Raw genomic sequence first — 23,766 nt, 5'->3', positions numbered from 1 at the left:
TGTCTGTGAAACAGAGCCCTTATTGCACTCCCTTAATTCAACACTTCCCAGCAATAAAACAGTTTAAAGTCCCGCTGTAGTCAATAATTGTAACCCTTAAAACTCATCTTTGATCACCAAAATGACATATTTAAAAGTATACTCAGAAAATGCAAATTGGTCCCCGCCTCTACTCGCTCACACCAGCTCAGAATACCTGATCCACTTGGTTAACTTTACTGTAGTAAATGCTACACAATGGCAAGTGGAAATACTGGTCTAATTCAGCCATATATATTTTAACCAGAAACTGATTCAGAAGAAGTAGTGGAAGAGTGAATAATACAGGCTTGTCTTGGTATGAGCTGCTTCCTTTAGCTTTTGGAAAACAGAGCCAATGAGTGCCACTATGTGTAGATACAGCTATGTAAGTGGACATTTCAGGAGGGATTAGCCAAACTCACTGCCCTGTCCTGTGGTCACATGACCCTGAACTTCAGCTGTCTGTAAAGCCACAGGCTGACTCACATTCCCTGGAGAAACAGCCTGAGTAAACCAACCTTCCCTCAGGACATAAGAAATGCTTTCCCTCCTCCCACCTCAATCCTTCCCTGCATCCAAAGTGTGCTGGAAGCGTTCAAGAGCTTTTTCCCAGATCTGAGAGTTAATGTGCTTACTCATCAGAGCAAGACTGAAAAAAAGGACCAGGGGAGATACAATGCTTCAGTTTTGAAGAAACACCCATTATTTTAACCATTAACAGACAATGTGAGCCTCGATGTGTCTAGGAGGGAAAGAGCTTATGAGAATAGAATTAATGAGCACGATCAGAGAGCCGCTTTGAAACACCGCTCTCCCAATGAGTAAAAGTGCTGGGCAAACAGAGACAAAGGAGAAGTCTGGAGGGCGCACGTACAGTCCGCTAACACGATGTGACAGACAGACATCTCTAAAGGAGGCCAGAGAGAGGAAACTACTCTTAGAGAGAAATAACCTAATTCCGGCAAAGAAGATCTTCAAACATCCACTGCTTCTGCCCTTCCTACACTCTCTCTCCTCCTATCCAACCCCAAAGGCCCCCTGAAGAGAATACATTCCAACTTAATTATCCTGCTGGAACAAAAGAGCCATGCCAAACAAAAAGAGAGAGAAAGTGCGAGAAAACGAAGAAGAGTTCAAATCATATTAAGGCTAGGTATTATTTACAGAACAAAGAGTCAAAAACGGACAGGACCAACATGAGAACATACGAAAGCTTCCTGTTTAGAAAAATTGCCTGATTCATAAAAATTCATGTTGCACAGTTAACTGTGTGATTTTTACATTCCCTATCCGCTGCCAAACAAAGAAAAACAAAGGAACATTCAAAAAGTAAAATAAACTTTAGAAAAGAAAGCTTTACAAGAAAACCCCCTTGTAAGAAAGACTTCCTAGTTTCTGATAGTTTTACTATGCCTCTAATTTTAAAACAATACCATCTGGTAGATCGCTAGCAGCAGATAGATAAAAAGAAAATACCATGCTCTTCCTGTTCGGAGGTTTAGAAAAACTGATTTCCCAGGCTGTTTCATTTGGCATTTGCCAGTAAGCCACTCTTACAGTGAAGCGTGACTATAAAAACTGTACAAATTCTTCAACATGTGGGCCTTAGGCTAAACTGTTGAAAATAATGTGTTCTCTTAAGATGAAAAACACTACTTAAAGTAAGTGCTTGAATATAATTACTTGCAGTTTTCATTAATTAAAATCTAAAGAACAACTATTTTATTCAATGACATTGACTCCTTGAAATAAATCTTTAAGGAGCACAATGTTAACTAGAAAGGAAGGTTTGTAAATATAAACTTTGACAAAGCCTTGTCTGACATTTTAAGGAGAGAAAGCCATGTGGTTGCAAATAGTTGCTATGGTTTTCAAAGTGGCTCTAAGGAAGTTGCTAAGGTGTTGCTTAGCACTTTCAATGGTGTTTCAAGAAGTTACTAAGGAATTGCAAGTGGTTGAGAGAAAATGTGAAAGCCATGTGCATGCTAGGGCATTGCTAGGTGGTTGCTAGGGGTTCCGAGTGGTTTCTAATGCATTGCTTTGTGTACTGAGTGTTTGCTAAATGATTTCTAAGGTGTTTCAAGTTACTAGATGGTTGTTAGTCAGTTCTGGGTGGTTGCTAGGGCATTGCTAAGCAGTTTCTAAAGTGTTTTCCAAGTTGTTGCCAAGCAATTGTTGGGTGTTTGCTAGGGTGTTGCTAAAAAAGTTGCCAGGTTGGTTTCTAAGGCGTTTTCAAGAAGTTACTAGGGAACTGCAAGTGGTTGAAAGTTTGAAAGCCACGTGGTTGCTAGGAGGTTGTTAGGTGTTTTGAGGTGTTGCTAATGTGTTGCTGAGTGTACTGAATGGATGCTAGGGTGTTGCTAAGTGGTTTCTAAGGCGTTTCAGGAAGTTGTTAATTGCAAGTGGTTGATCAAACAGATAGGCAGATAGATAGACAGATCACATTCTAATTTTAAAGCAACTTAATGGGATTCAACCTGACTCATCCTGACTGTAATGTGCTTTAGGGAGTCAGTCTGGTGCTGAGGTAAGAGAGGGTCTCATTGTCCACCGGCTACATTCCTGGCGTTGTCTGTGCTTTACTAAGGAGACCCTGCGGGGTGGGCAGTGGCCTCTCACGCTGACCTTTGCTGGAACTTCAGCCGCTATGCTCACCAGCATTTAAGAGCAGTGGTGGGGAGCAGAGATGAATCAGCAGGAAGAGAAAGGGACTTGTTCAACATGAGAATGGACAGAATTCAGGCCCCTGTATGACAGGCCCCCTACAGCAGAGGGGATTTATCAAAGGTGATGGGTAGCTGGTTTCTCTCTCTCTATCTCTCTGCCTCTTTATGTCCTTCTTTTCAAACAATGCATCATTCATAAAGGGATAAATTAAATAAAACACAACCGGAGGGTACACAAGAGACAATTTGTAACAGGGACTTAATTTAACATAATTAAATAGACATAATTTAATTAGGGCACAAAACAACAGGAAAATGCTGAAACACTCACAGCATTTCAGACAGGCCAGCCACATAGCGGTTTCCAGCCACATGCCATTTCTGAAAAAGTTGTTTTGCATAGAAAATGACAGACACACCAGTGTAAGAAGCACAAACACAGATAAAAAATATGAAATGTGTGTAAGGGTCTTAGGGATTTTTTGGGGGGTTTATACTTTGTGTGTTTTAGCTTGCAATTCCTATTGGCTTTCAGCCTAAAATTCTGTTGCATGGTTCTGTAATGGCTTTGTTCCCTTAACCAAAGCTGATTGATGCATTTGACAATTTTAATCATTGCTTCTAGAGTGTTTATACTCATTTTCTTCTTTTTAAATCCCTTTCAGTGCAAACACATATCTAAATCCCTCGAGAAAAATATTGAATGTATAATTCTTCCAATATATCTCAATATTTCGCTTCTGCTAAACCATAATTTACCACCAACTAAACGGCCACTGTTGCCAATTAGATAAAAAATGCACAATGCAAGAATTAATGAATTTCGTTTATATGCACCTGCAGCATTTAACAATCATTAGTAAAGAACAGCAGAATTTACTTACTATAACTAAAACATATTAATACATGAAAAATGCCATCTGGAGACTTTTGTGAGCATTGTTGAGTTTAGATACAAAAAAAAACAACAGAATCAGTTTTGAATCAGTTTATTGAAACTGAATCACAAAAATGATTCTAATGGCATATTTGCAACTAAAGTTTAAATTAGATACACAATTACATACTTGTTTTTTTTTTTTAAAATAGAATTTTGGCTTTATACTTGCAACCAAAGGAAAATGACGTAAAAATAAATGTTTGTTAAAGTAGCGTGAGATGTAATGTAATGTCATCTGAGGTCACAGAAAGCAGGATCACTGAGAGTTGTGTAATCTGGAAATATACAAAGTTTGCTTCTTCCCAAGCATGTTTCCCACACAAAATGCCTTTACTCCAGCTTGTAAACAAATTACAGTTCAGGAACGGTTTTGCTCAAGTTTGTTTCAGCAGGGGGGGCGGGGTGACTGTGGACATTAACCCAATTAAAAGTTTCAAAAGCATCCCAAAACCCTACAAAGTCCAAAAGAGCACTGCTCGCTTTGAAATGCTAGCCGGCAACAGAAACATGAAAAGCTGTCAGTTGCAAATCCAATTAGATTTATATCCTTCCCAAGATATCGGTCTTGATGATCCCTGAGGTATACAACACAAGCTAATGGTAGTGAAACCATGGTCATCGAGACATATTGACTGATGTTGGCCTGTGGCTGAGAAGTCGGCTAAATAAGTTCCTCAGTAACTGTCCAAAGGTCTGTTTAGCAAAGATCAGGTGTATTGAATGACATTGTGTAACTGAATAGCGCTGTAAGAGCAGGCAGACTGGTGAACAGAATGCATGGCAGGAATGTGGGCAGATACTGCTTCTGTTGGGTTGAGGGGAGCTACACCTGACAGGATCACAGTTTAAGAGTCTCTCGTTTCCCTTCACTGTCAGGTCAACACGTATCTCCCTCCGCCCTCCGGAGAAAGTCCCAGCACAAATCTGCAAAAAATACAAGACTCCTCTGACTTTATTGAGGAATAATTTGTCGCCGCTATGCTTCTCAGTGTGAATGATGCATTTGAACTCCTGGAAAACGGCCAGTGCCCGCTGAAGCTCCCATCTATTGAAATCTTCCCACTGTGGCTCCTGGCAGCCCAGGCACATTTTATAGAGTTCTGGTTGGCAGAAGTGAAGTCCATGGATTCTGAAGGAGTAATCCCTAACATTTGCCATTTCGTAAAAGGCTGTATCAAATCAGATTAAACCGATCCTGATGAAATTTTGGGAGAAAAAAAATAAAACAATACACAAAACAATGTTTTACACCATGTACGGTGCCCAAACTGAGACTTAAAATGTCTCGAGCAGCTTTCTTTGGTCAAGAAAAGGCAAATAATCTGAATGAACAGAGGTTTCACATAATCATGAATTAATGTCAAACTTTATTCAGTCTGAGGGTCAGGACTTGCATTAATCCTTTACATAATGTCCCAGAAACAGGTACTCACGCCATGGGTTTTCAGTGAGGTTACTGAGTTCACAACTATTCCACCATACTTAAAGCGTCTTAAAGGCTCCTATAAGCTTATGCTTTCATAATCATGAAAAGTCATTAATGTCAAAGCATAAGCAGCATCTTCAGGAAGGTTACACTTAAATCTGTATTCGATATTGGCCATAAAATGGTGTTTTTGAAGGCAGCATAATTATGTAGCAGTGCAACACCTGTATTAAACAAAGACTATGCTCAACTGTGTTTTATCTTTCATCAAGAAACCGCACAAGGAAAAGCATATTTGTTACATGGGAATGAAAAGTATGTGTTTGGTGCACCAGGACAGATTATCTCAGAGGTTTTTAACTGAGTGGAGCTCAGCTGATCCTCTAATGAGACGCAAACAAACCTGCTATTGTCACTTTCAGAGGGGTGCACTTAATACACCTAATCCCTGGCACCTGACAAGGTGAGGCCACACAGCAATGCCACCACAAAAATCCAATGACAAGCAGAGGAAAAAGTGTTTAAGCTTTTGTTTCAATGGTAAATGTCAATTGAACTGGGCTAACAAGAACATACTCAAAACCAGTGTCTTTATAAGCATGTTAGTTTAGAACCAAATGCTCTATGACTGCAAGTCAAATGTATGTCTCTCAACTGGTTCTTTGAAATGAATTTGTAAAAAAAAAAAGACCCACAAATCAGTTTATGAAGTCAGTTCACTTAAGGCCAATTCACACTGCACTGACAGATGACAACACACTTCGTCAGGTTTTGTCGGATTAGTGTTATCCCTGTCTGCCTCTGTTGGCGTTGGTTAGCATTTTTGCCGAATCTGTGTTTGTTCGTTGTTATTCAACGAATGTTTCTATTCTTGTTATTCAAGGAATGTCTGAGAAGTGACGTACTGTAATCTGATGATTGTCTATGTTGGTGGCGTCTGTCGGTGCAGTGTGATTTGGCCTTTATTCACCAAACTTCAAATATAAAAATCTAAATGAACCAAGAACTTTTACTGTTTTAGGCTTGTGAGACTTATGTCACTCAGGCTTTCTTGCTTAAAACTCCAACTGTAAAATTTCAAACGTATGAAATGGTCTTCTTAACCCAGTGAACCTGTAAAACCTGGAATCGGTTACCGTTTCTTGGTGTTGCTTCATTTTAAGATCTCTAGAGTCTGTCAGTGCCTGTTCACATTCCTGTAAGTAGTCATATCTAATGAAATAGGGGCCCACAGCTTCACTTTTCTGTGGGCATCCACTGACACACGAACCAGACATCCAGCATTCTTGGCATTCCACTGTCAATCAGTAAGTAAAACTGATTTGACTTTTATCACCACAACATTGTAATGATAGAGCCAAAGATCAACAACCCCGTAGGACATATCTCAAATCCTTTTCCATAGGGTGATGTTAAACATAATTTGATATAGGATGTATAATGAATCCAGGTCAATCCATTGGTCTACACTCCATCTACAAGTGATATAAATAATGTGGTCTGGCAATGGTTTTAAGTTTTTTTTAGATTTGCTATGGTTTAGTCATTGGCTATGGTTTTAGTGGTTTAGCATTACCACAGATTTGGGACGCAGCCTAATGAAAATTGACAACTGCGCAATATAACACATTTTCTTGCAATATAAACTATGTCTTCACTACGGAGAAGGTGGTGAATATAGAAAACAATTTTTTTTTTCAGACTGAGCAGACTGAGAGTGGGAACTCCTATGTAACGACTAGCTTTTGGTTAGAGGCACAGCATACAAATTATAAAACTCTCTTTGTTGTTTATTTTAAGCCATAATTTGGAGTTGGAGTTAGTTAGAGTCTCTCTTAAAGTTAGAGTCTTTAAATGATCATTTGATATGGATGTTAGTGAAGCTATAACACAAGTTAAGGCATTTAAGCTGTCATTGTTGTCTTCAAATAATCAGACCACCATTTTCACAACCATTTTACAAAAGATCCCACAGCATAAATGCTAATTTCTAAATAACGGTCATGTTTATATCTAGTATTACCATTCGATTCCAGTGATCCCTTCACAAGCTGTCAGATGGATGGGTCTCTTATTGTGACTACAATTATATATTACTGTTAATGTCACTACGCTAATGAGGAAACTATGTGTGAGGAAAAACAGTAATAATAAACAAAAGCATTTTATTGCCAAAGAAAAGAAATTTAATATTATTAGTAATAAATTAGTAATATAGAATATTACCTTTGTAACTCATGCTAACTCTTTGTTTATTTACACTATTGTTTAAAACGTTGTGGTCAGTAGGAAAATTAATACTTTTATTCAGCAAGCATGCATTAAATAGATCAAAAATTGCAATGCATAGTTTTACATTGTCACGAAAAATATTTTTTCAAATCTTTCTAATCATCGAAAAAGCAAAAAATGTTGCAAAAATATGAAGCACAACTGTTTTCAACATTGATAGTAATAATAAGAAATGTTTCTCGAGCACCAAAATCAGCATATTAGAATGAATTCTGTAGGATCATGTAACACTGAAGATTTGAGTAATGATGCTGAAAATTCAGCTTTTCCATTGGTGAGCATAAAATACTTTTTTCAAGAACATTTATTATCAACCTAAAACATTTGAACAGTAGTGTATATGCTACATGTCCAAGAAGGTGTCCCTCTTTGTCTACTTATGACACTGTATCTTGCATGAATGATGGTTAAATCACCACCAAACATTCTGCTCTGGTCAAAGCATTGCATTCTCATTCTGCTGCCGTTGCCAGGCTCATGAATCACCAGCAAAGATGCGTGCGGATAGTGTTTTCCAGAGCTGCTGGAACAGGGATTTGTTAAAACAATACTGTCCAGACCCGTGCTACAATTAAGCGAAAATGACTAAACTAAACTCTGGTTATCATCTTCAACTATCATCAGGTTTAAAACGGCTTCGCTCACTGATACAAAACAAGAGTGAACTAAAAGAGAAATGGAACTTGCTTGGCACACAGAGCTACTCAAATTATCTAGAAATGCACAAAACAGAATCCCTGCCATTTCAAACCACACATTGTCATCATAATCCCACCCTGTGATATCTGCAATGGCAGAGTACTGCTTCATGGTGTCTTCACGGAAAACCCCAGATATTTTGCGAACCGTACCGCTTGAAAACACTCTTTGAAAGCACATCTTAGCTAGCATGAAATTCCACAGCATGGGGAATGAAACGGTCCCGACTTCAAACTTAATCCTTGTTGTTTGGTGACTGACTGTTAAAGAAAGCTAATACTTAAGGATTAGCTGACAGAATGTGACCTTTTTGCTTGTTTGTAAGAATGACTTGCCGATAAAACAGAACTACTAAGTAAACTTACCTCTACACGCTCATATGTAACCATAACCTACCCTTCTTTAGTCGACATGTTAATCCTGTGTAATGAAGTAAGAAATTATCTAAGGGGTGACGTCCTGCCTCAAGCAACATCACAAGCTTTAGATTCAACAGGACCACTGAGTATGACAAAGGGGTCCTTCATCAGTCAGTCCGTGCCTGTCCCGCAATTAGTGACAGGCAGGCTGAAAAGAGACCGGCGGTCGCATTGTTTTCCGTCAGACGATTTTCAAAGAGGGTCTAAGATTTCCAGCCACTCGACTCGAGATAATAAAGGGCAAAGGAATGATAATCTGAGGGAAAAAATCCCTCTGAGAACTGTGGTGACACTTGCCTCAGGAGAGCACTCATTAACTGAATGTGTTTTGTAGACATGGTAAATGTGCCCCAACAGCAGGAGACATGAGACTCATAGCTAATGACTCTACATTTGAAAGTCCTAAGCTAGATAAAATCATGACATCAGTCAGCACCAGGTACCAACATGGACCTGACCCAACTAGTCTCTATTCTTATGGGACTAAACTCAGACTGACCTGGATTCCAGTGGAGATAAGACTGATCACTAGTTAGGCCATGTGCATTGTGGGAATCATGAGGAATTTAATGATTATAGTTCTGATCCCATTGCCACTTCATGATTACGGTTCCTCCGTAATTTTTTCGGGGAAGCATCAAATAATCTAAATATACACTAGTTTACAAAAGTTTTGTTAAGAATTTCTTTCTGTTTTTGAGAGAAGTTTTTATGCTCACCAAGGCTGTATTTATTGGTTTAAAAATATAGTAAAAACTATAATATTACTACAAGTTAAAACTGTAAAGCTGTATCTATTTTAAAATGTAATTTCTTTCTAAATGGCAAAGCTGAATTTTCAGCAACATTACTCCAGTCTTCAGTGTCACATGATCCTTCAGAAATCCTTCTTCTAATATGCTGATTTGCTGCTCAAGAAACATTTCTTATTATTATAATAGTTGTGGTGTTTCATATTTTTGAGGAACCCTGATACATTTATTTCAGTATTCTATCATGAATAGAATGTTTAACAGAACAACATTCATTTGAAAAATATTTTTTTTTACCAGTCCCTCAAAGCAGTTCTACACTAAAGTTAATACAAATACTGTAAATAAGCAAATCCAAAGAAACAATATTGTTGACAAGGTCTCACTTTACAAACAGAAAAACAAAGACAAGATAGACTTAAGATGCATTACATTAACAACACAAGATTAAATAGCACTGCAAGGTTGTGGAACATCTATTGACCCAACTCTCCTTTGGCTTACAAGCACTGGATTTGGGGCAATGGAAAACATCAACTATCTTGCAGCCTGATTTTTTTTAAACATACAGCAATGTAGCCAGGTTCATTGGCGCATAATGGAATTATAAACCTAAATCACTTCAATGAACCATGTTCATTCTCTCCACCTAGTTACTTACTATAGAGCAAAGCAGCTTGGGAAATTTCAGCAAAAAGCCTGAAAAAAACTGTTGACTCGTCCAGAATGATGGCCCTTGTTGTGTGGATAACTTTATAGCTTTGTAAAGGAATAGACTGGCAAATCTTTCACTGCTCTCTAAATGATCTAACTACCCCACAATTGGCTTAATTCCCTTCCCTTTTTGTGAATGTCTCAAAGAATGGCACTGTGCCATCTGGCCTACATTACAGAGAAGAACAGATGACTTTCTTTACTGTTTCGGTTCCAGCTCAGAGACAGGACAGTTGTGGCCTCCAAGCATGCTGAGCAAAGTGATGCTTTGGCTTTTGTGCTGATAGAAGTCCATGCAATTAAAAAAACACACTCCCAAGTACAAACTACTTAGAACTTCCAGCCCCTGCAGTCTGTTTTTATTTAGCAAATTAGATGCATCCTTATTGATCTCAACAAACTGTTTCAGCATCCATAGAGACATTTGAAGGGATAGTTCACCCTAAAATTCTCACATCGTTTACAAACCCATTGGACTGTTTTATTTTTTTTCTGTTCCATACTATTTTCTTTGCAATTACAAGGGATGGGAATTGAAGCTTTCAATCTTCAAGAAAAGAAAAGAAACAAAAGCACCACAAAATAATTATAAAAGAAGTTCATGACTCATATGACTCGTTCACTAGTATATTTCAGGTATTGTGAGGTAATACAATAACTTTGCGTTTGGATCAGACCACATAGATCTAAATAAATGAATGAATAATCTTTAGGTACGATTTTTTTGTTTTGTTAGAGAATCATATTTTATTCAACAAGGATACATTAAATTGGTCAAAAGTTACAGTAAAGACTTACTGTTACAAACAAAAAGTATAATTCAAATAAATGATGTTCTTTCTTTTCATCAAAGAATCCAGAAAAACAAAACTTACTGACCTGTTTGTTTGAGTCATTTTTCAATGAATCGTTGATCATTTTTCAATGAATCGTTGATCTGGTTCACTGGTTCACTGAGTTCATATGAGTAAATTAGCACAGAAAAGGTGATGATTTGCATGAAATAGAAGATTAACTTTTGGTCCATTTCTCTCACAAAGCTTTTGTATAACTTGGAATATAGCATACTAGCTATAAGAACCATTTTTAATTTACCTTTCTGTTGCTTTTGTGTCCTTTTCTTAACCTTGAATGATTTAGTTCCCATTCACTATACTGCTTGTAAAGGAAAAACAAAACCTATCTTCAGAAATTCTCCTGCTGTGTTCCACAAAAGAAATAGGAAAACTTTAGTTTTGGGTCCAATTCTCACAATGAACTAGTTGGTTATTAACATGCATAATACTATTATACTGGCTGTTTATTAGTACTTATAAAGCACATATTAATGCCTTATTCTACATGACCATAATCTTCATCCAACCCAATACCTAAACTTAAACTACCTTACTAACTATTAATAAGCAGTAATTAGAAGTTTATTGAGACAAAAGTTAATAGAGATAATTGGACCCTCAACTAAAGTGTGACCAAAAAATTCAATCAACGTTTGGAACAAAATGAGTGTGAATAAATGATGCCAGTTTTCATTTTCGGGTGAACTATCCATTTAATTCTCTCAAGTCTTCAAATAAAGACACATCCTCTAAACTAAACTAAACTCACACACCCCTGACTCACCACTCTTGAAATCAGAGAAGGCAAGAAAATGGTCACAGCACAATATTTGCTCAATCCCAGCATGCCTTCACATGCCTCTAGCTGTCAAGGCAAAGAAGAGAGCCGCACTAGCAGTGAGAACCGAGAGGATCCTTGAATGCCATTTCATGTGACCTCCTATAGAAAAAGGTGTTGCTATAGAAAAAAGGGTTTTTGCACCTGCCTCAAGAGGGCCTTTAGAGTGTTAAGTCTCATTGCATTCTTTCCCTGACAACTAAAGAGCATGAATGATACCTACTCCCATATCTGACCTCAGCCCCCATTCCCAGAACTCTCAGGAGAGACAGAATTGGTTAAAGGACCTCCGCAAATCTGTGTTTTGTTCTCAAGCCCACTGCCCTTGATGGTAATCTCCCCTGCCCAGGGGACAGACGTCTTTCACACCATTGGGGAGAAAGAATTATGTGGAGTGAAACAAGAGAAATGTCCGTGGACACTGTTGTTAGTGGAAGAATGAATGAAAGGAGGGAATTTCAAACATCAACTTTTAAAAGCTACATATAGGAAATAGAGAGTGAACAGTATTAAACCCCTATTTTAAAAATAGACAATCTACAAAAAGATAAGAAAGAACCCATATGATCACAAGAAACCCTAAAATTCACAAGCACATAGAGCAGAAATAGATGCTGAATTGCCTGGAGCGACTAAAGGTATCAGTTCACTGGCCTTTGCACTAATAGTCTTGTGTGGTGTACAGTGGTGGTCATTCAAATACCACTTTCATTCATGAGAATAAAGGCGCTGGTATGGATTTCTTGGGATGTTGTATTTGGTTTCATCCAGCCCTGCGTTCAGCAGACTGTTACTTGGGACATGTAAACACTTCTTAAGCTGGTGGGAGGATAAAGTGCCAGGTAACGGGATCTTGCTTCTCACACAGAGGCCAAACTACGCTTTGTGCCTGACAAATCTACACCTGGTTGGCATGGGAACCATTTTCCTATTGGCAGCCCATCATTATTGACCAATTGTCAAGATCTAATGACTAGATGACTATCTGCACAAGCATATTTTATATATCTCCTATTAGAAAACATGTCAGAGCAAGAAAAAAGTGGGAGGTAGGGCTGTGCGATATATTGAGTATTTATGGTTTATTCACTGTTATTTTGTTGGATAATGGATATATAAAATTAATTGATGTCAGGAATATTTCAATAGTTTAATGCAATTTATTTAGCCATTAAATATCTAAATTATGAGTGCATTAGCACAGATCAATTTTATTGAAAATGCAATAAAAATCATTTTTGTACAGTCTATTTTAAAGAATCAGTTCATTCGGTTGATTATTTTTAACTACATTTAACAGTAATTTCCCTCCTGCGTTTTAACATTTCGAATGTAACAATGGCTCATTGGTCAAGATATTAAATTTATTAAAAAAAATTGTGACTATTTTTTTAAGTTATATCAACCTAATGTCAGCAGTGATACTTACATATGAAAATACTTACACAATCACGTCTGCATGCCAGAAAATTCTCAATAAATCACTATCTAAGTGATCACCTTGGAAGTTAAAATGATTTGCTTGCAGGCAAGATAAAAACAAGTCTCATCTATTCCAATTACACATAATAATTGTTAGAGAACAATTATTCAAAACAGTACTCGTGTGCCAGCTGCCATTCAAAAGACATAAAATAAAAAATAGCTGTAATTAGAGACATAAGAAGATCGTATAAACTGTTTTCAGTTGGCTTTTTGTTATAACAAATTTGGGGGGGGACTGTAGAATCAGACTCAATTTGACAGTTTAAAAAAAATGTAAATATGAATTACTGTTTTTATATATATTTTATATATAACCGTTTATTATGTTCACCAAGGCTGCATTTGATCAAAATACATAAAAAACAGTTTCAAAATATTTTTTAATGTAATTTATTCCTGATGGCAAAGCTGAATTTTCAGCAGCTATTATTTCAAACTTCAGTGTCACATGATCCTTCACAAATCATACCAATATTCTGATTTGGTGCTCAAGAAACATTTCCTATTTTTATCTTTGTTCGTCAACGGTTGTGCTGTTTAACATTTTTGTGGAAACCGTGTTGCAGTTTTTTCAGGATTCTCTGATGAATAGAAAGTTCAAAAGAACAGCATTTATTTTAAGTGTACTTTGTTTTGTAACAAAGTAAAAGTTTTTACTATCACTTTTGATGAATTTAATGCATCCTTACTGAATAAAATTTAATAATAAAATAATTAATTTAATAATAAAAATTACAATCTCCCAAACATCCTTTATCCTGGCTCACAAGCGACAGGCCAAAAAATCCATTCTATCCGCCTCAGATTCAATGAAGAGCAGATGACAACAGACACTAATAAAGATAACACGCAGTTGTCCCCCTCCTTATCAACACAATCTTCTTCCACAACAGCTGCAGAAGCAAGACACTATCTGTAAAGCCCAAATAGGAAGTCAATCCATCTTCTCTTATACAATACACCTTACAATAAAAGCACACACAGTGTCTATATCCGCATAATACAATTTCAGCAAAAGTCAACTTTTCCTATTTGCCTTTAACGCCTTTAAACCACAGGTGCCTTTTCGGGGGATTTTGAGATGTGTACAGAACCCATTGGCCTGTCATTTGTCAAATAACGCCATAGAAGTAAACTGCCGCCACAATTACAGGTGAAGGGAGCAAAAAAAGTAAGGGTTTCAACCTGGGCAGGAAAGACTTCAGGAGCACTCAGTGGACGATTAGCCATGATGATGGTAGGTTGCGGGCCAAAAAGAGTATTAAAAATCGTCCTTTCATGACCCAAGAGCTGTAATTATGGTTTTCCTATTGGTTTTTGGAACTAACACACAGTGTGAGACCAAAAGAGGTTCAGACATCAAGGAATGACGCCACACAGCAAAAAAAAAAAAAAAAAAAAATACAAACAACAGCTGTTAGCCTTTACCTAAAAAGCATCACCCTAAAAAGGAAGAGGACATGCTACAGCAAATTCAGATCAAAGATTATGGTATGAGAACATTAGTGCGTGTTTGCTAATATTTTCTGGAATTCAATTGTGGCTTAAAGCTGTAAAGATGACTAAATCGCCACTTAGAATAGGCCTAATTGTCTCGGGAAGATATCATTTAGACAGAGCTGCGTTTATGGCACTGGACCAAAAAGAGAGACCTTTCAGCTTTGACCATCTGAATAGCAACAGCGCACACCTGCTTTTATTGAGAGGGCACAAATGCACTGGTGAAACAGCTGATAGCTCATTGTGCCAAGCAAAGAAAGAACAAATCTAACTTTGTGACCAATAGAGTTAAAGAAACTAGTTAAAATTGTGACCCAGCTTACTAAAAACATGACCGGCAGGTCTTTAACCCTATTCAACTGTGATTGCTTAAGTTTATGGTCATTTCAAGGGATAATGTGTATAATAAACAAATTGGGCTCTAAATGTACCAAACAAGACAGGAACCTACACGCATGCTATTAGAATGCACCTACTTAAAGCCCCCCAACTATTGTGTGGTAAAGTAAAAATGACAAGCATTAAGGAGAAACATATGTTCTCATTCCTGTCACTGAATGTTAGCGATACCCTCTGTTCTTGCAGGATTATGTGAATAGATTACGACACCGTGCTGTAAAACACAGATGTGTCGCATGTCAGTTCCCATTCATCAGTGCGGTCCCCACCCTTTTAGCTGGCATGTTTGGAGTATCACATCTCCAAAACATGCATAAGAACATCTGTAGTGATAAGCCGTTATTTGGCTATTTGGGCTCACTTGTTAATAAATGTACCCACTTGGCTGATTAACAGATAAGAGTCAATTTTGACCCATACCGCCCGACATCTATCCTAGACCCTACTTGGATGAATGAATTGCCTTGAAGACCACAGTTTTAGGCAACTTTGCCAGATTGTTCCAAACAATAAAGTCCCAGCCTGTGTTGCATATGTAGCCTAAATAGGTTTCAAATATATTGAGGCAAAAAGCCATGTGCAGCACAGCAGGCAAACCCACTGCATGAACTTTCAATCTTCAGTTTATATTTTTAATGTCAAGGTGTGAGATATGCCTCATTGCATGTACTGTAGGTCATTGCTGGGTCAAATTGACTAACTAAACACATTCCCCATAAAAAAGGACAACATAATTGCTGCATGATGAGGCAGAGGAAATATATTCTGCGTGCTTTCCAAGTATATGCACAGTTTTTGTTTACTTTTGTATTATAAACAATTTTGTTAGTGTGGGGGGGGGGGGGGGGGGGGGTCACAACCAGTTGAGAACCACCGCTCAAGAGAGATTTTCCCCATGAACTGTTGATTTATAATCAATGTTATGAGAACATCGCATGGAGTATGCATTACGGATCTAAAACACAAGAAATGGATGAGGTTTGGGATGCTTCAATTTAATTTTTAATAGTGGAAAAGTGGAAATTGAGTTATTATTCTGCTTGACAGATTCGCAAATCCTTTTCATCACCGGTTACCAAGTCACAATGCCTCTAAGTTTAAAGATAAATCCAGACTCTTTGTACTGATGGGGTACATGAGAAGTGCACAAACACACATTCTCTCTCTCTCACTCATTGACCCTCTCACACACACATAATTTAGCCATCTCTTGATCCCAGGAGCTCCCATTCTCACAAAGTGGGTTAAATACAGCCCATCTAGCTCACAGGATAATGCCTTCTCCACTGCTCCCCTTGAAAAGTTTTTCAAGGGTGGGTTAAAGAAAATTTCAATTCACATCTCTGCATCAACACTTCTCTGACAGAGAAACGAGGCCCCCACTAGAGACTACTATAATTGAATCTGTTTACTGACTGGAAAATCTGTGGATTACTGAAACCATAGGAGTAGCTGAGCCAGGACAGGGCTTGAGAACATCCATTTCCACTTCTTAATTTCTTCTAAAGGAATGGTAATACACAAATAAAAATGTCCAAGCTGTCCTCCATGCACACAAAAAAGTCAAAACTCAAAAATAAGAAAAAAGTACCAAAAAAGCAGGCAAGTCTGAAAATAATGACAAAATATTTATTCTCTGGCTGAACTATTCCTTTAAGAAAGCACTGGCATTAACCTACAAGAATGCTGCCACTAACTAAAAGGTTACGCTGCAGATCACGCCTTTTCAGCAAACATTTCATAGATCATCTGTGTAAAGAGTAAACGAAAACTCAAGGACTTTGTTGTAATGATTACATTTTATCTGTGTCATGAAATTGAAGGCATTTTTTTTTTTACATTCGATTAGCGAATAGTGCCTGTGGGCGTTTAAAGGACTCAATAAAACATGTTAAGGCAGTTAACATAAATCTAGCATCAGAACTTTCATTTAAAGTAATCATGTCATATCATGTTTAATCCAGCCTTTTTTACCTCACCAACAAATTCCCAAAAATAAATTATTTCATAATGGATATGCAATACAAAGTTGATGCTATTTTCTGAAGCTAAAGTAGCTGCTGAGATCATCAATCTAACAAGAAACAGATGAGATATTTACATAATAAAGTAATGTTTAGAAGCATCAGAAATCAAAGAGTAGTCAGAGTTCTTTTGTCCAAAGTCTCAAAGTAAGTTTGTAGAAAGTCTATAGTGTTAGGTCATCAATACATAAATTAATGAACCCATAAATTAATTTTCATTACTGACTACCATACAACAGTTGTGTTTTAAAAGTGCTACAAACTAACTTTACTTTTCTTTTTGCCAAATTACTCATATTACCTTTGTTTATAGAACTATTGTATAAAACCAAAACTTTAGTGCAGTTTAGTTACTAAAGCACTGCACACAGAGAACAGGTCATGGAGGTTATTTGGCCTCCAGGTTTCCCTGAGCACGAAGAAAGCTTTGTTTTGGGGAAAAGCGTATTGTTATTTGCAACCACAGAGTTCTCAACAGGACGTTCCTGCCTCCTATCGCTTAGGCATCCATATACAGCAGGTGGGGAGCCTTGTTTGCTGTGATTTTTAATGCAGAATTTCGCTCAGCGATTAAATATCCCGGTGGGGTGTCCTTTTACAGCTGTTCTCCTCCGGCCTGCTGTGCAGCCTCAGGCCACGATCAGTCAAAGAGCGACAAATTGATGGCATGACAAAAGAAAAGTCCACCATGAGGCAAGAAAGTAGTCTGCACTTTGACAGTTCCAGCACAAAGTCAGGCACTTATATAAAGTGAAACTGATCTGTGATTATTTAAAATATAGTGCAGCTCTCTCCCAACAAGGTAACATTTTATAATAACTTTCATTAATAAAACTCAACAGAAAAATTAACTGAAGTTTAATGACATTTGTATATTTTCAAGAAGTGCATGATCATCATATGAGCTGACAGTTTAATAACATTTGTACGCAGTTTAATTACATTAAAAATGTTCTGTTAATCATGATGTAATGTTTAATAAGTTCATTAGTAAACTTTAACAAGCACATTCTCTCATATTTCTAGCTATGTGAATGTATTAACTAATGATCCGTTAATCATTACATAACGTTTGTTAATGATTTATTAATGAAAGTTATTCTAAAGTGTTACCCTCAACAATACTACACCGCTATGAAACAATCAAACAGACATTGACATTGAGTCGCACAGTGAACACTTGATCTCTCTGTAACCCTTTCACATCAAGAATTTACAACCTCCCATAAATCTATAAACCCAACCAGGCAAGCAGACCTTCATGGTATATGTTATTTGAGATGCCACCCTCAAAAATGCAAATGGCACACCCACAAACTTTGATGCAAGTTTGTCCATTATCCCTCTATAATGTGATGACAGCAACAGTGATCTCTGTCAATCAAATATTTATAAAGAGGTTCTCAGTTTCTTAGATCTCTTGGTTTCAGACCAGCCTTACATGACAGCTGTACATTTTCTTAATTAAATGGTCTGCAACTGAAGTCATGGCAAAACGATACACATGGGAAGAGACATAACTTACGAAACTACTGTATGGTGTAGGCAGATCCCACAAACCACCACAGAAACTTTAAACAAGTCCAGGCTAACACTCACAAAATTACTGAGATGGAGTCAAATTTGGCGTCAGACCAACTATCTTAAAAAAAAAAAAAACACCAATCCAAACCTATCAAGTTTGGAAGATTTAAAAAATAAAATAATGAACAACATATTTAAAAAATATAGTAAAAAAAAGTAAATAAGTAAAATGCAACTGGTGGCCAAAAAAATCCTTACTGTTAAACAAGATTAGATAGATAGATAGATAGATAGATAGATAGATAGATAGATAGATAGATAGATAGATAGATAGATAGATAGATAGATAGATAGATAGATCATCAGTAAACTAAAAAGTTAACTCATTTGTGTTTCTTCACAAAGTGTAGGCAATTAGACGTGATGTTTTTTATGTGAATCATTTTGCTATCTTTGATCAAATACTGCAGCACTACAGTCAGATAATGAAGTCTGTATGTCTCGTCGACTTTTCACCAAGTCTAAGCACACACACATGCTGTGCCAGTGGTCCAGCCCGCATCTGACTGTACTCACCTCTTCTCTGCGATGCAGCCGGTGACAGAGCAATGAACACACAGATCAACCGCTCCAGAAACAACAGACACCTGCAACGATCACCCACATTTGCTTAGTTTTTTTCCCCCCCATCTTCATCATTTACACTCTAAAAAGATTCTAAAGTGCATTTCTCACTTATACCTTCTTGCCATTTCAGTTTTTAGAACTGATCCGTTCCGACAGCTACATGGGATCCTGGTTGGAAGGTGGATGAAAGTTTCCCGCTATAGAGTGAGAACAACCCTTGCGCCGGTGCAACAGCTGATGAGAGTGATCCGAGAGAACACTGATGAACGACACGGGGAGAGAGGACAGCGGCACACGAACACCTCTGGGTCCTAAAGCCCCCCCGACACAACCCACCTGACCCCTGTGACGCCATGCGCTCTCGATGTCAAGTAGCCTATGGAAGTCCTTTAAGACCATGGATTTTTTTTTTATTGTCTTGTTTTCTTGTAATAATGTTTTTCATGACTTTAAAATAGCAGTTTTAGCAGAAAGTTGCTTTCTTAAGAACTCAATTTGTTTTGTTATCTTGATATAACTAACAGTTTTCTTGAGACATCAATAGAGGCTTTAGTTTTTTCCTGGTCTAGAAGTAGTACAAATTGAATATATTTTTAATTGAATATTGCAGCTGGATGGATGAGCAATTAGATCAGATTTTTTTTCTTGAGAGAAATAAGTTAAAAGTTAAAAGTTGAGAGAAAAAATAACAGACAACATAATTGAAAAAAAAATGTTACCAAGTAAATCTACAAAATTCTAAATTTTTAATTATAATTATAATTTTTTTAAGTGATATACATTGATTAACTCTGGTTAATTAAAAATTACTTAAAATGCAAAACATTAATAGTCTTTTCTCGTGTAAACAGAGCAACTACGTAGCGAAGAAAAATATTATTTTTAGTCATGGCTTTATCTAAAAGACAGCAGAAACCTGTGTGAGAAAAACACTTTTGGATTTCTTTGATGAAGCTGAGTGTTGTTTTGCATACTTATTATTAAATGTTATTTTGAATGTATTAAAAGCGTGTAAACAGCACCAAACTAAAATGCAAAAACATTTACGCCGCTCTCTCTCATTCGCTGAACAGATTGCAAATTTTGTTTGACAACACTTGTGGTGCAACATTTCAATACATTTCGCATCACCAAACGGATTTGCAGAAATAAGGAGAAACATTTTAAACAGCTTTCCCTAATCATCTTTCCATCCACCATTGGTCAACCAAGGGGAAAGTCCTGCTGCAAACTCACGCCATTGGTTGAGTCAATGTTGCAGAGCAATGTTTTGATAACCTACAGTAAATGGCTTAGACTGTCTCTGCATGTTAAACTTGAATAGGAGACCGTATTTTCACATGGAAAATTTAAGCTACTTTGTTTGTACTGAGGAAAGTTTGAACTGCCATTAAGAAAAAGGGTCATCAAAAGAGAAACCAATCTGATCCTGTCTCTGACTAGGAACAATTCTGAATGTGTACAGAATTCCTCCTATATGCTTCCAGCCCTAATTTGTCTTTCCGATGAACTTGTCACCAGCGCTCTTGAGCGAAGCATGACCTGGAGTGCAGTTTAAACTTGGGGTTACGTGGTGTACTTGTGCAATGCAAAGGATAAGGTGAAGTCCATTGTGAGCAGAGTGCTTCTCACACATAAAAGTTAATCACTCCTCAAATATGTCTTTCACTGTCTGGTATGCTGTCAGTTAGAAAGGAATCATAAAATCCAAAACCAGATAAGATGTATCCAATGAGCTCACAACATGATAATTCTTCAGATTCTTACCGATCGCAAATGATCATTCATGACCACTTTGGGTAAACATGCTTCCAGACAGTATAACATCAAACAAAGACCTTTTTAAGAGTGATCACAAAATATTTCCGTTTTTTTTTTTTTTAAACAAATGTGAGGTAAAAGAATGTGTCGCCCAATCAGATTTATTGCAGCAGGGTGAAGTGGGTCAAAGAGAGTGCAGCTTTTGTTTTCCCAGTCAGGTCAGCTTTCTTGGGAACAGTGGGTCAACAAGAGAGGAAGTGGGAACAGACACACACACACACACACACACACACACCCGCGACTTCAGGAACACCCACTGGCACACACAAGGCCACCTCATCAAAGCATCTCCAGCATGTTCTCATTACGAGCACTCTGCACCATGAGTAACCTCTCACTGTGGAGGATCGCAGAGGAGTCTGATGCTAGCGGACTTCATTCACTGCGATCAGAAGCTTGTGGGCTGCTGTTGAAACACGTTCACAGCCCTGGTTAGCTTTGCATTCCTATAAAAGCAAAGAATGCATTAAGATAAATGTAAATACATATAAGATGTTGAGTATTAAGCATCTCATCACCATAATCATCTTATACTATTTTGCTTTAAACATTTAACTAAAATATATAGGACACAATAGTAACAGGACAAAAATGCACATGATAATATGTGTGTTTTGAGATAACTGCGAATGCATTGAAGTTGAATGTTATGTTGTTATACAGTTTGAATTTGTGATCTCACACAGTATAGTCTTTTTTTCTTACATTATTTATATATATTGTTAATATTATCATGTATTTTTATTATTAATTTTTGGTAACACTTTACTTAAAGCCTTTAATGCATTATGCCTAATGTACGTTTTTAAGCATTATATAATTTCATAAATATCTGTAACCAAAGTTAAAATGCATTATAACATATGCACATCCCTTGTTACATCTGAAATTAGTTGTTTGAGTTTTAATGTATACTTTATAAAGATGTAACAATGTATTATAACTGTGGTTATGATTATTCATGGGATCATACAAAGCATTATAGGGTTCATTACAAGGCATAGTTGATGCATTATAATGCATTATACATAAAGACATCATGGCAGATACTGGGCAAACATTGAATGGTGGCAAGCTCCAAAGTGATTAGAGAATTATAATAAAACTAGGTCATATGTGCACTATAAGTCTTCTGATAGATTTGAGTGGCAAACAGGCCAAAATGTAAGTCCTCATTCATTGAAAATGATTCCCTCCACTACAGCTCTCAAATCATATTATGGTGCCCTGAAATGCTGGAAAATATGCATATGGAAAAGAGCAGCCAGGACAGTCTTCACATTTTCACAATTTGTGTTCCATAAAAGAAAGTTTTTTTCTTTTAATAAATGCAAGATCATCTGGATTTCATACGTGTTTTCTGTAAATTGAACAACATGCTTTCTACGTCAGGAACATGTTAGTAGACAAATTTTGATTTCAGGAAGGACTTTAGATCTAGAAAAGATTTTTGGCAGCAAACATTAAGGAAAGCAGATTTGCTTCACAGATGGAAGAATCCAGGTAAACAACATTCGAAGAGCAAAGGCCTGTAAGTTTAGTTTAAAAAAAAAAGAAAAAAAGGTTAGTAATCTAATCACCAGAGCTAGTAAGATCAGAATTGCACAAATACACAACTAGGTAGCCTTTCACTAGACACAACACAAACTCTAATAGAGCCAAGACAGCATTTTTTTCACAATTATCAGTCATTTCGCAGTTCACTAGCTGAGAAGAAAAGCAGTTCTTTCCCAGCCTGGCCATTAGTGGCAAACTTCATGGGAAAATAGTACAAAATAATAATCATAATAATTTAAAAAAGTGTAATTCTTGGTCATACACCTGGAATTCATTTTTTCTATTAAGGGCATGTTTCAAGAAAATCAAGTTATAATCCCCTTACTTAAGCATTCTCCAAATTCAATTATAAGTGCACTTTTTTTTTTACTTTTACCTTCATTCGACTTTTTATGCATGTGTGTGATTACAAATATAAACAACTTATGAGAAGAACTCATAACTACTTTCATTTGGTTTTCATTGTTGAAGGGTCGTGTATCAAGAGATGAGATAAACAAAAAACAAACCATCTCGACTTACTGTAAATGAGCTACACGACACACAGGCCTAAATAAAATAAAGCCAAAATAAAAGGAACTTCACACACTCAAATAAGACATAAATGTGATTACAGCGAACTATTGTGCGTCAAAGAACAAACAGGATCTTCTAAGATCATTTTGTTCCACTTGTCAAATAGTTGTTGAGACCCACATTGCAGTGACTGATGACTGAATGTCTCTATCTTGTCCATTTTGCTAAAAAAAAAAAGTGCTTCATTGTGCTCATTCATGTCCTCCAGCTAAGCTCCAATCATTTCCCTCTTGATTTATAATGTGCTGCAGTTGTGCTGAAATAATCTGCAGTTCTGTTTCATAGACCTTTTGAATCCATTCTATCTGTGAACGTCAATCAAAGACTCTTCTGTTTGGAGATGAATGTGTCTGGTCTAGTTGTGGATTTTTTTTTTCTGTCAAGAGTGGGTTTCATATTTTAACTTTTAGAACAGTGATTCAAATTCCACTAATATGACATTGGAGCTGATGACTGATCTGTTTATGCTGCTTTATTCTCGAGGAATTCGGATCGGTGGTGTTTTGCCACAGTTAGGACTTGACGCAGAACAATGGGCCAAATTGTTTGAAAGCTGCTTTTTTTGTCTGACATAACTTTTAGCAATATGTGTATTCATGTAGTATTAGCAGAAAATCCCTCAGGACTATGTCAACGGTCAAAATTTTCAA

At 37.0% G+C, this 23,766-nt stretch overlaps 1 protein-coding gene across 7 annotated transcripts in view; it reads right to left on the bottom strand.

The window, feature by feature from the left end:
- The window catches only part of col18a1a (collagen type XVIII alpha 1 chain a), a 90,703-nt gene extending 71,262 nt beyond the window's left edge, over nucleotides 1-19,441 (bottom strand). For 5 of the 7 annotated variants that reach the window (XM_077215946.1, XM_077215948.1, XM_077215949.1 and 2 more), the window contains exons 1-2: nucleotides 19,277-19,430; nucleotides 19,112-19,182 (exon numbers count right to left, since the gene is read on the bottom strand). In XM_077215946.1, the coding sequence (XP_077072061.1) occupies nucleotides 19,112-19,182; nucleotides 19,277-19,287 (82 nt within the window). In that variant the 5' untranslated portion in view covers nucleotides 19,288-19,430. Of the gene's footprint in view, nucleotides 1-19,111; nucleotides 19,183-19,276 lie in introns of all 7 variants that reach the window. The other 2 variants (XM_077215956.1, XM_077215954.1) reach the window with 2 other exon arrangements.
- Nucleotides 19,442-23,766: the final 4,325 nt, after the last annotated feature.

This window comes from Siphateles boraxobius, unplaced genomic scaffold, assembly GCF_051911475.1.
Source record: "Siphateles boraxobius isolate OS27281-9 unplaced genomic scaffold, OSU_SipBor_1 7, whole genome shotgun sequence".
NCBI lineage: Eukaryota > Metazoa > Chordata > Actinopteri > Cypriniformes > Leuciscidae > Siphateles > Siphateles boraxobius.
This window is presented reverse-complemented; position numbering and strand designations above follow the sequence as displayed.